Here is a 13535-nt window from a genome sequence, read left to right on the forward strand (position 1 = left end):
GCTTGGCCATGCCGCCAAATCCGATCCAAAATAGAGCCAAATATTATTCATCCACATTATTTTACTAATTGATATTCGTAGGAAGGGATTACTAAACCCTTTTTGTGTTTTTTTAGATCGTCGAATCCCTTTGTACTTATCCCTTTCCAATCCCTTTGAATAAATACCTTCTCTTTCTATTGAAAAGAGAAAGGATTTCCAGTCACAGACTGCCAAATTTAGGACAAATTGGAACCATTAACTATATTATTTGTTATTTTGATATTTTCTATTTGTTAGTAGTGAACGGTTCTAAAATGGGTATTGTATCCAAAATAGTGTTTCCTTAATGGCATAACAAAATAAAATGGATTTACAGCTAATCAGTAGAAATTTCTTTTGAAGATAATTATGATATTGATATAGTGTGACCTGACCCCTGTTGCTCCAAGTGAAATTCAGTCTAGGGTTCTTAAAGATATTCTCCATTTTTTCCCTTTCCCTACAATAAAGTATAGTCTGAAGGCTAGCACGCACCATTCCTCGCTTATGATAATCTAAGGCCAAAAAGAAAGAAGGCTCACACCATAATAATACATACCCTTTTTCCTCGATCGTCAAGGTCGTGGATTTGGATCGATTTCGGTTTTACGGGCTTCATACATTGTTAAGAAAAGTACTCGGCATTGGAAAGCATCACGTTCTGGCCACACACAAAAGAAGTCGGTGGAAGGTATGGAATTTCTCGGCTGAAGGTCAGAAAGAAAGCAATCGCCAGTGCTCTCGGTTCCAGCAACGAGTCTTCTCTCTGAGAATTAAGGAAAACAAACTAACCTTGTCTGTCTATGTTCACCTTGACATGAAAGACTCTTTTCCTAACCTGACTGTTCTACCTGGCTAGTTCACTTCACTTTTCGAGGGATCCTGGATTGGAGTTCACTTGTCTATGAGTGTCCGAACAGCTTCAGATCCTTCCAAGGCGCAGGGGTTCTCTCTCCATTCACTTTGAGCTGGGTTTCTTGTGATCTTTGTAGTAGTTTTCCGTCCAATTTTATGGTAAATTAAGTCTTACACAGCTGTCCCCAAGGATGTCCATTCCATTCGGCAGGGACTCCATCTCGCATTCGATCTCCCTCCTTTCCCTGAAAGAGTCGAGGTCTCTCTGGACTTATCTTTTGCCTCTCTCCCAGATTCATAAAAAGGGAGCAAGAGGGCCTCTCGACGGGAGTGATTCCCCGAAAAGAGATCGTTCCCAGCATCCTCGAGTTCGTAGTCAAACTCACCTTCATCCACCTTTCATGGACTGGCGCGGGCAAGCGCCGATGTCTGGAGCAGGAGATGGAAGCTTGGGTTGAGGAGGCTGTCAACGAGTCATCAAAGGCGATAGATTGGTTATATTCGGATTCGTTTGATTTTGATTTGCTTTTTTTTGTTGTGAGAGGTCTGAGTCCACAGCTGGGGAAGAGTCGTCAGATGACAATTGAAGTAGGGGTCTGCCTCTTTCAAAGGGAAGCAAGAGTCTCCTAGGGAAGGAGATCCTGCACAGACCAATCCCAATCAGGAAGAGAGTCTTGTTGTCAATGAAAGCAATGAGACTATGTCACATATCTGCCTATCTCGTGTTGTGAGCTATAAAGTACCCACCAGGGGGGGTGGACCAAGAAAGAGGCAGGCGATTGGGTCCTTCCCATCCTCTGCGATGTCAGTCTCTTTGTCATTCTTTCACCCTTGCTGAGTAGCGAAGTGAGCATACTATACTCAAGATCCAATTCATCAATCATTTGAGTTGGTACGAACATAGGAATCCAGACTCCGCTTGATTCGACCTTCATCAGTCAGGAAAAAGAAGAAGGACCCACTTATTCCACTCAGAGAGACCGAACCAGGCAACAAAAAGGCTGAAGGAAGTTCTCTTTCCATTCCAACTAAACTAAGTGAAAAAAAAGGGGGAGAGCAAAACAGAAACACAGGAACAAAGAAACTATGTCCAAACCAACGAGTCCTTTGGTCAACTCTAAAGAATGTATCGGGAGTTGGGAGTTAGCCGTCTCATAGGAGTGATAGCTGGGTTTTTCACGGAGTTTCTTCGTACGATTGAAAAAAAAAGAGTGCTCTAGGTCGGAGAAAACAAGAAGAAGATTGTTCACCAGTCTGTCTCCCAACCTCTTTAAAGCAGCTACCTACCGTGATCTGGTCTTGGGACAGCATTGGCACCCCCGTTTGCTGGATCTTCTAGGCACTCTAAAGCGCTTCCATGAGAGACAGATGGACTTTGAGTTATAGACGGAGAAGAGCCGGATCAAGAGTGATTCCTCAATAAAACAAATGGGATTTTGAGGGAGGGCTGAACGCGATGTACTGAAGGGTTCGCTTTCGCTGATCGGCGCCAGTCTTTCCTGCTGTGAATTTCCCAGGTCGGGAGGGGCCCTTTCCTTCTACCTTACTGAACCCATTCACCAATGATTGGATCACTCAAAGCCAAAGACCAATTCCTTCCTTTTAGGTGGTCTAGGTGGCTGGGATACTATGCCCTTCTTTTTAGAGGCTCAAAGACGAGTTCTTTGAAGGAAGCAAAAGAACCCATGTGTCTCGGTCTACCCTCTTTTTGTGCCGGGAAGAAGAATGAGATCCAACTCAAAGTCAAGGAAAGCGGCCTAGACCACTGACTTTTGATGGAAGGCTTCTGAACATGGATTGGTCTGATAAAGCCAATTTTTCGGCGAATCCAATATTTTCTGAGAGCACTAGACCTTCTCTCTTTCAGGATTGATTCCCACTCACTGCCTGATAGCAGGCTTGGCCCATGAGACCTATTGTCTTATTGTACTGGCTCACTTCACTACTTTGGAGGATGGGTTTTTCCCCTTTTTGGTATCAGGTCATTTTTGCTTTTTCTCTTGCACGGGTGGGCTTCTCCCTAGTTTATTATTCATTCGTTAAGTTCTGTTTAAGACCCGAGGTTGCTATAAGGAAGCACCGGGAGGGATGGGTGTGATGATTCCGCTATCAATAGCTTAGCAAGTCAACCACACCTGCAGATAGCGTAGATACCGTCTGACCCGGGCAAGAAGCTCCTATTTAAGTTGTGACACATTCTTAAGTGGATTGTACATAGGAATAGTTCACTCTTTTGCATGGCCAAGAGAAAGAGCCAATTCATATTACCTTTGAAGAATGGTTATGCTGTCTGCCTCTTGATAACAGACTTATCCAAGGATGAAACCCATGGGAGCTAACAGATTCCCCAACATAAATAGACAGAGAAGCTCCACGGCCCTACATCCACACATATGAGAGCCACTTTATCTTTATATATAAGTGAAGTTGAAGAGTGAAGAGAAACCTCACAGGCAGAAGGCACACACTCACCACTATTTTCTAGCTCTTTAGAGGAGGGGCTACTGCCTCCTCAACGACAAGCTCCTGATAATTCCCACTTCGTGTTTGGGTTGCCATGACACTTACACTTGGCTTCTATCTTGGTAGGTTCCTTTTTCTGGACACATAGAGCTCTCAAATCCCTAATGTACCGAAACCCGATGATAAGACAACTGGTAGGCGGCCCGTCTCATGCTTCTCCTCTCTAGTGCGAGTACTAATTTTAGGAAAGAGGTGAAGCCCACTAGTTTCCGGTTCCCGTGGGTCCAGTTGCACGGCTTCCATACTCCTCCCATACTGATTTCGAGAACTTCATTGAGCCGGTTTCTTCCACTAATCCCGAAGTGGAGCTCGGATCCAAAGATACTGTTTTTGAAGACCGAGTTGGATTTAATGTGTTAGCAGTGACTTCTTCAATTCTTCGCTTCTCTGATGATCGATTAGATAGTTTCATTTGCGAATCGCTTGTTTGACCCTAGTGTCTTTTTCCTTTCGAATGAGCCAAGTGACCAAATTAGGAATTTCGTCTATAGTAAGCGCTAATAAAGTCGTAATTAATAAATATTCGAAGATAGACAATGGCATCTTGAAGCTCGATTTTATCAAACTTGATAGCCAGCCTATGGCGAAGAGACACACTTCCATGCCTTGAATTACGTCGATGACTCCAATCTTTCTTTTGCTTTTGAGAAAACGATCCCCTCGCTCTATTGTTCAATCACAATCTCCTTTTGGTAAAAAGGGAAACCCGGCTCCTTTGCTTCGATACTGGCACTTCTTGTGGAAAGGAAAGTTGCAAGTCGAGTTAGCGTTTAGCGTATAGCAAGCGAAGCGACCCAATAGGCAATTAAAGACAAGTGTGCGATTCTACTCTACCTTTTCCGTGTGAACCTTGAGTCGGGCTCCCCTCTTTTCGTGCTTATGGATTAGCTAGCAGCATTTACTTTCGAGTACCGAGTACGCCTGCGAGACGACTTACTAAGGCTTGCGCCAAGGTCCACTACTATGTCCACTATCGATAAGGTTAGGAGTCCCGAACCTAGACTCCTTTATGTTTTATGCTACCTAGCCAAAGAATATAGAATGAATACTTTACTTAGACACTGGAAGAATAAAAAGACACGCATTCATCTTCATCTATTAGTAAGTATGTTGTGCCCAGATCTTGGATCAGAAAATGGTAAATCGATTGTTTGCCTGCCTGGGAGTGATCGTGAGCGGACGCTAGCCAAACAAATTCATTGCCGAGCTCCTCCTTAGAGAGGAAATCTTGGCTAAACAACGAAGTAGAGTGGATTGCCTAAAGGAAGGGGACAGGAACACGGCATTCTTTCATGCGAGGACTTCGATGATCTGATCTGGGAAGAGGAGGTGCCTAGCGTGGAAGAGAATACGCAGTGGATGGCGGTTGTGAAGGTGCACACGTCGAAAGGATTTAGCCAGTCGGCCTTCTTCGACGACATGCGTGCTGCATGGTCCTTGGCTCGCGACATTAGGTTCCGCATCCTCGGCGCGAACCCGTTTACGGTGCAATTCCAGATGAAGGTGGCAGACATTGTTGATCAGTTCGAAGAAGGGCTGACACCAGGGGGTAGACCTTCAGTGCGATCTCGCGAAGGAGTGTGCGCCGTCGATTCTTTGCTTGGTGGAGACTCAAATAGCAAACAAAGTATCGAGTGGAAGGCTTGGCGGCTACTTTGGGGTTTGATCACGCTTTTGGTGTGGGAAGCTGTGGTCGTAGTGGAGGTCTCCGTGTTTACTGGAGGAACCCTCTTAAGCTAAACATGAGGAATTTATCTAAGTAGCACATTGGCATGGAGGTTCATGAAGACATTTGGAGGCTAACCTGTTGGTACGGTGAAGCAAACAGAAGCCTTCGTTACAAGACTTGGGAGATGATGAGGCACTTAAAGGCGGATTCTTCGCTTCCTTGGTTGTGGTGACTGTGACTTCAACGAGGTTTTGCGCATTCAAGTTGGATATGAGGAAGGCTTATGACCGTCTGGAGTGGGACTATCTCCGAGCTATCATGCTCAAGTTAGGCTTCCATCGTATATGGGTGGAGATGGTGATGCGCCTGGTGTCCACCGTCTCTTTCTCAGTTCTGTTCAATGGTGACCGCCTGGAAAGTTTCAAGCCATCCAGGGGCACCTACCCATCTATAGGCAGGGTGATCCAATCTCTCCCTATCTCTTCCTGTTGGCAGCAGAGGGCCTTTCGTGCCTCTTGAAACATAGAAACCATTCATCAACACTTCAGGGTATTTTGGTGGCACCGTCAGCTCCGTCGGTGAACCACCTTCTCTTTGCAGAGACAGCCTGCTGTTTTTTAGGGCGAATAGGGAGAGTGCTCAGGAGGTAAAGGATGTGTTGCAAGTTTACTGCCGTGCCTCGGGACAGCAGGTAAATCTGGACAAGTCCTCAATTCTTTTTGCTAAGGGCTGCCAGAATAATGTACGTGAGGAAATCACGGGAATTCTAAATGTCCATAATGAGTCGCTGAACGAAAAGTATCTAGGAATGCCATCCGATGTGGGCAACTCGACTAATGGAGCTTTAAAATACCTTAAAGACAGAGTGTGGAAGACGTGACCGACCCAGAATCCCTGGAGGCCATGGCATGCAGAGAGGGGCTGGCGCTTGCCAGCGATGATCTGTTGCTGCGTCATATTAGACTGGCGACCGACTGCTTGGGGGTTGTCAGGAGCTTGAGAGAAGAAGGAATGGGACCTTATGGCCACATTGTTCAGGAGATCAAAGCGAGAGGCGCTGCGTTCCAATCCTTTGAGCTCGTCCATGAAGGAAGGAGGTCCAACACCGACGCACATAACCTTGCCAAGAGTTCCATTTATGCCAATGTTGGAAGGCATGTGTGGCTGTTATCGCCGCCTGAGGGCGTTGTGTATTCCACAAACTTTGGTGATGTAATATAAGTGTGGAAGATCCTAAAAAAAAAGCAGATACATTGTATCGCAAACGCTCTAACCCATCGAGAAGCTCCTTCCTTGTTGTTGATGTGAGCACTTTCCCAGAGCCCTATTTAATAAGTGGCAGAGTCTACAAAAGGGTGGGAGCATAAAATGTAGGTGAGTCAATTGCGTGTGGCCTTCAAGTATTTCGTATTGTAACAATATTCGATCGGCATCCAAACAAAGGTGCATGTACGGTTCCTAAGGACAATTGATACCTAATCATTGAGAAAAATGAAATAAGTTGATAGCGCGATCTCGTACTAACACATACTATCTCTCTAAATATTGAAGAACTTGCATGCGGCCTTCAAGCCACAACCGCGGTATCCAATGATACTGATCTCAGACTTGGGGGGGCTGCTTGCCCCTTCGCGTCGACAAGGAAACTGTGGACGACAATGGGTTTTGAATTCTAATAGAACGAGGACCCTATCGAACAAATAGAGGAAAGGGCAGAAAGGGGCAAAAGTAAATTCCTATGACATTGGCATATGGCACGAAAAGGAAATCCAATTTCGGTAAGACTTGATCTGAATCGTAGTTCAGATTCAAGTTGGTTCAGTGAGGGCGACCGCGAAAATCACCGAATGGGTTCGGTCCGTCTTTTCCTGATCTTTCTTTGTTAAAAACTAAAAAGGCGTGAGAGGACGTTGCAGATGTCCGGTACGGACACGACTTCTTCTAACGCTAGAAGACCACAGGAAGAAACCCGGGACCAGAGCATGTCGTGAAGCACACGGGGCGGGCGTGCTTCGACCGTGTCTCCGGGGCACAGTTGAATGTAGATATCATGAACGCGAGGATAAGGATACCAGGCCGAGAAACCCGGGCAAGTACTCCCCTAATGTGCCGATCGCTAGCGCATCCAGGGCCCGGCGCCCAGCTCCGCTGGAGAGGCCGTCACTGATCTGATGAAAAGTGCGTCTGCGGTTCGGATAGACTGATTCTGCTTGTGAAAAAAACAGGTGCTAAGTTTCATTTCAGATCAGTGAATAAATCGAAAAAAAGAGACCTTTCTCCCTCGGCGCCGCACTATGCTCCGCTTCAACAAATGAGAGTTTTCGGTGGAACCGGTGAACCACGCGAGCTGCTTAGATGCGTGGGGCAGAGGGCTCGTAGTACCTGATAGCGCTGCTATGCAGTGGAAGGGAAGGAGCTAAAAACCCATCTTTCTTTTTTATTCACCGAACGTTAGCGGCTTAAGCTAAGCTTATCACGAGCTGCGTTGCTGCTTGATCCGCAGCAGCGGGGGCAAAGGATCAAGCGCTTTGACTTTGCTTTGTCCCCCGGGATCCACCACAGGTTGGGTTTGAGAGCCGTGTGATGGGTGACTATCTAGCACGGTTCGGAGAGCACGTGTATGTAGTCTGCGCTGGTGAATGGAAGCCCCCGCCGCAAAAAAGAAGCGGCTCTTCTTCCAGCAAGAAAACGGCTGCGCCACAAACAAGCGCAACGGCTTTCGCGCATCCGTTTCCTCGGCTCTGTCACCATTGACTCAATTTATTATTTAGGTAAATCATTGTATCAAGATGTCAATCTTAGATCTTATTTCAGTTCGATACGTCCACCTACGAAACTCGCCTTTGGCTTTCGTCTCGGTAGGTGTATTATTCTACATTTTCCCAAAAGGACATTCATTCATTTCTTTCTTCCCGGGCGATCACCACGACTAAAACAACAAAAAAAAAACAAGAAATCAATACCCGTACTAAAGGAAAAGGGCTGGTGGTCGACATTTGCATTTGGGAAAGTCGGGCCGATCGGGATCGGGTGTCTTCATTCAAGCGAGGGTACAGAGGAAGAACGAAACGAAGTGAGAGGCCGGGGGGCAGGGAAAAGAGTCGAGTCGATCGACCGGGAGAAGCAAAACGAAATCCGGATTTGGCCGAAAAAGATGCAACGTTATGGATACCATGACCGATCACCATCGAGAAAGAATCATTTTTATAAATCACTTCAGGTGAGCGGGGCCTTCAAGCGTCTTCCTCCTCAATACGCCAAGGTTTTTTTAAATGACAAACCTTTCCCTTTCGGCCTTTTCGGAAATTATTTAAAAATAATGAAACAAATAAAAAAGTCCCACTCTGACGGCCCGACGAGTCATCTACTAAAAAGGACCCTCCCCGCTGTGCGCCCCTCCTTGAATTATTCGGTCATGCAATACTTTTTTAATACTAAGAATAAAATGCATTTCAACCCCGTCCTAGTTCTCAATCATTTCGTGGCACCGGGTGTGGCTGAACCATCTACGATGGGGAGAGCGAAGGGAGGAAGCTTAGATAAGAGAATACGCTCTCGCATCGCTTTTTTTGTAGAAAGCTCTACCGGCGATAAAAAATGTTTGGCCCGAGCCAAAAAGAGGTTGATCCACTTCATTCGCCAAGCGAATGATCTTCGCTTCGCGGGAACAACAAAAACCAAATGGCTCATTCCTTTCTTCGGTGCTGCCTTCCTTTTTAAAAAGGATGGGGTTGGGGTGTATAATAAACCCTTTTTTGCGTATGCCCGGATACAACTCCTAGCTCAATTTAGGATCAAATGTAGGAACCTCATGGGTAAGGATAAGATAATGGAATTGATAGATAAATTCATAGACCTAGGTAGGATAGGAAAATTGATAAAGGGAATAGAGATGATGATAGAGATCATACTGAGAAAGAAGAGAATTCCGTACAGGTACAACTCTTATTTGAACGAAGTGCAAAAAATGCGATCTTTTTTGTCTAATAGAACAAACACTAATACCTTAATTGAGTCGGTAAAGATCAAATCTGTTTATCAAAGTGCTTCTCTGATTGCTCAAGACATCTCTTTTCAACTGAGGAACAATCCAATCTCATTTCGTTCCATTTTTAGTAAAATAGTGAAGGATATTCCATTAAAAATGCCAAAAGGGGTGGAGGGGATACGTATTTGTTGTTCTGGTCGATTAGGGGGTGCGGAAATAGCTAGAACTGAATGCGGAAAGTATGGAAAAACATCTTGTAATGTATTTAACCAGAAAATCGATTATGCTCCTGCGGAAGTATCTACTCGTAACGGAATTTCAGGTGTCAAAGTGCGGATCTCATATAGTTAAAATAAGAAGGGACGTGCTATATCCGAAACGTACGAAATATAGTAAATATTTTAAATGCAGATGTAGTAGGGGTCGCGAACCGGATGGTACACAACTTGGTTTTGGAAGATATGGCACCAAAAGTTGTAGAGCTGGTCGTCTTTCATATCGAGCCATTGAAGCAGCGCGTCGGGCTACAATCGGACAATTCCATCGTGCTATGAGCGGACAATTCCGAAGAAATTGTAAGATATGGGTAAGAGTTCTCGCAGATCTTCCTATTACGGGGAAACCTGCAGAAGTTCGAATGGGAAGAGGAAAAGGAAATCCTACGGGTTGGATTGCTCGTGTGTCCACGGGACAAATCCCATTTGAAATGGATGGTGTGAGTTTGTCAAATGCTCGACAAGCCGCTAGATTAGCGGCGCATAAACCATGTTCGTCAACCAAGTTTGTTCAGTGGTCGTAACGTAATTGGTTAGTGGGGAAAAACCGGGCCGGGACTCAAAAGAATTTGGCGAAGTGTTTGTTCCTGAACGAGGGAAGTGGAAAAACAAAGAGGGATAGGGAGCTCGCCTCCTTCTTTTTTGTAATCGCCGAAATTGTACGACGACCCTTCTTGTTCCAGGCATACGACCCTGAGACGTGACGGTGTCACTTTTCCGGCCCGGTAAAGTGAAAGTTATATAAATAAGAATAAGAAAGAGAAGCGTGATGTTGTCAGCAATCAAATTCTCGTAAATAGATAGTGCGGTTGCGTTGTTTCAATTTCTGTTCGTCGGTCCTTGGGTTACAAAGGTGTGGGCCCGCTTACTAATACGGAGAGGGTTCCGAATGATAAAGACCAATCCAAAACTTCTGCGTTTCGTTGGTAGAACCCACGCCAATATCATATTGACTCTCTCTCGTCCAATAGGAGTTTCCGAGAGTTACTTTATTCAAATTCTCTCCTTTCCAAAGCTCCACAAGGCAGGCAATAGGACAACAAGCAATCTTGCTTTCATTTATTTGGAGTTCTTTCTTTGTTGAGATGGAAATCGACGTTCTTTTGAAAAGGGCAGTTTTTTTTTCCGAATGACCTTATTTCGAGAATCAACTAACCGACAAATCCGTAGCCCAGGTGATTCGCTGCCTCCCTCTCGCCAAAATGGGATGAATCTTCTCATGCAGCTTTTTTATTATTCAGGGCGCAGCGAAGCCAATTTCCATCAAGGCAAGGGGGTAAATAAAGGGGGAAGAGGAGTTGTCACGATAGAAAAGAGAAATGACTATAAGGAACCAACGATTCTCTCTTCTTAAACAACCTATATACTCCACACTTAACCAGCATTTAATAGATTATCCAACCCCGAGCAATCTTAGTTATTGGTGGGGTTCGTTAGCAGGTATTTGTTTAGTCATTCAGATAGTAGTGACTGGCGTTTTTTTAGCTATGCATCTGGATCTAGCTTTCAACAGCGTAGAACACATTATGAGAGATGTTGAAGGGGGCTGGTTGCTCCGTTATATGCATGCTAATGGGGCAAGTATGCTTCTCATTGTACGATTATTTTTAGTAAAAAGGAAAGGCGTCTTTCTCAGACGCGCGTTTATAGGATACATACTGCCTTGGGGTCAGATGAGCTTTTGGGGAGCAACAGTTATTACAAGCTTAGCTAGCGCCATACCAGTGGCGGGAGACACCGTGACTTTAGTTTCGTCAAACATCCTCCCGAACACGAATCCCGGGGGGGTATCAATAATTATACAACAAACACCGCCGGTGCACCCCGTCCAAGCACCGCCGGTGCACCCCGTCCAAGCACCGCCTCAAGAGGGATGTTGCCCGGGGACGCGTACCAAATGGGTGGTCGTCACGGGTCTGGTTGTGAGCACTTTCTGTATTTTGTATACTGGGAGCGCAAGCCCAGAAGTGAAGGGGGTATTAGTGTCGGTCTGGAAAATGGTATCTGAGTGCGTTTAATTATATATGGGCCAGTTTGATTTATCATTCACAAATCTATCCTTGTCTATGCTGCTGACTGTCGGTTTGGTCCTACTATTTCTCCTTTATACCATGTTCGTATGGTGGCGGGATGTTCTACGTGAATCCACGTTGGAAGGGCATCATACAAAAGCTGTACAATTAGGACCTCGATATGGTTCTATTCTCTTCATAGTCTCGGAGGTTATGTTCCTTTTTTGCTTTTTTTTGGGCTTCTTCCAAAAGAAACTCCTGAGGATGCCCCCGTGGCCCGATCCATGCTCAATGCTATTCGGGAGAACCAAAGTCGCATCAGCCGTGAGCGCGGCGGAGGGAAGACCCCTGAATAGGAGGAGCTGTTGGAGAAGACGGGAATACTCAACGGGGATAAGGGATCCCCCCGGGTAGAGTTGATAGGTTATTTTACGATAGGGCTTGCTTTTGGGAGGTAGGGTAGACTTGGGCAGCAAGCTATCTGTTCCCGGAAGCAAAAGTGGTTTCCGCCAAAGGCGACAACGAGGCCCCCGCCTACTAGTTGGGTGGGGGGAAAGAAGAGTGGGTATGTGGGCTTCTTTCACTTGCTTGTTTTCCTAAGAGTCAGCCATAGGCACATAGCTCGGCACAAAGTGCAAACTACTGCGCGTTACGGCACGCGCAACGGCTTTCGCGCTAGTTGCGCTCAATCCGTTGCTTGTTCTCAGCTGATTAAAGTTAAGGCGCTCTAGGAATACGATCCTTTTGAGGAATAGGTTTTCTTGTCGGAACAGGAGGGTGGACATAGCGGATACCGAGATCGGACTCGAGGTATCCAAGACTCAGAAGAGCAGAGCCAGCCAAGCTAGCAGATATGGTTTGCCTTTACGGATCCGGTTTGAGAGATATAACTTGTTTGTTTTTCTTGGAGTGAAACGAGGGTTCAACCTTTTGGAGGAGCCCGACGTGCAACGGGTCTTCTTTCGGGGAAGCAGATACAGATCTTGTTTTTAGAGATAGCAGTTTCGGTTCGGCTGAAGCCGATCAAAGCTGTTGTTCTTTACGGGAAGCAAGCGATTGAGTTCTAGTTTTTAGAAAAAGATAAGAGAGAGTAGCTTGATAAATTCCGGGGGAAGTTCGAAAAGATACGAACGACCAAGCCAGCCCACCATTCCGGGGAGGAGAAAGAGAACCATTAAACTATTCTCGTACGCTAGGAAATAATTGAATCGTAGTACTCGCTGTTCGTATTGCGCAAAAAGGATTGTTCCTTTGCCGCTAAATCGATAGGAATAGGATTTGAATCCCGTAGAGGAAAGAATCGAAGGAAGGGAAACGTCCCATTGCTAATTTAAGTATAGTTCAATTGGTTCGAACAAGAGCTAGGTGATCATCGACACCGCTGACATTTGATGATGGAAATAGGAAATTACCCTAGGAATCCAATTGCTACTTCCCCGCCAACTTCTACTTGCGAATTAGATCAATGGAATTAGAGGTGCAAACTCAGACCTTCTAGGGAAATCCTCCTATGAAGTCTACCCTATTCCCGATTATCCAAATCTTACTTCACTTTCTCCAACAGGTTTGGCAACACGAAATTAACTCTACGCTACGTAATTTATTGTGGGCTGAGGCGAAAGGGTGCTGTTTGAAGCTTTCTTTCTAAGGAAGCAAGAGAGGTGGCCAAACCAACCCAAGCTATAGAGATGTTCCACAAATACTTGAAGTTCTGTTCCGAGTGAGAGGAGCTACCAATAAGATACCGAGTTGTGAATACTACTTCCAGTACCTAGTCAGATGAACATGGCTCAAGCGGAAGACTAAGAAGACTTTGTCTCGACGCTGATCAGGATAAAGTGCGTTACAGCTCGTGTTTGTCTAATAAGTTCCGATGTTGTCAAAATTGCTCCTAAAGGCTCAGCTCCGGTTTCTGAAGTGCTTTTCTCGAGGAAGGAAAACAAAGTCGCTCGACGTAAGCGTAAGGAGAGGAAGGAAATGTTAGCTGGTCACAGGTTGCAGTGGTGTCTTTGAGTCTAGTTGAGAGATTCATACCTGGCACTTTTACAGAAGAAGAAGCTAGTCTAGTCCACTCGCCTTTTTCTCTATCGGGTCAGGATCTGGGCAGGACTCGTTTTAAGTTAAGTCAGTTGTTCAAGGCAAGCTATCCAGATCTGGAAATATGCACTGACTACTGACTAATGTTTATAGGG

The 13535-nt window shown here is 45.5% G+C and overlaps 1 protein-coding gene across 1 annotated transcript; it reads left to right on the top strand.

The window, feature by feature from the left end:
• Positions 1-4758: 4758 nt before the first annotated feature.
• LOC139834325 (small ribosomal subunit protein uS3m-like) lies at positions 4759-9629 on the top strand. The gene is made up of 4 exons (XM_071824808.1): positions 4759-4959; positions 5333-5527; positions 5933-6280; positions 7695-9629. Exons 1-4 carry the CDS (start codon positions 4759-4761, stop codon positions 9405-9407), a joined length of 2457 nt encoding a protein of 818 aa, XP_071680909.1. The 3' UTR covers positions 9408-9629.
• The last annotated feature ends 3906 nt before the right edge of the window (positions 9630-13535 follow it).

Source organism: Lolium perenne, unplaced genomic scaffold (assembly GCF_019359855.2).
Source record: "Lolium perenne isolate Kyuss_39 unplaced genomic scaffold, Kyuss_2.0 unplaced35, whole genome shotgun sequence".
In the NCBI taxonomy this organism is placed as follows: Eukaryota; Viridiplantae; Streptophyta; class Magnoliopsida; order Poales; family Poaceae; genus Lolium; species Lolium perenne.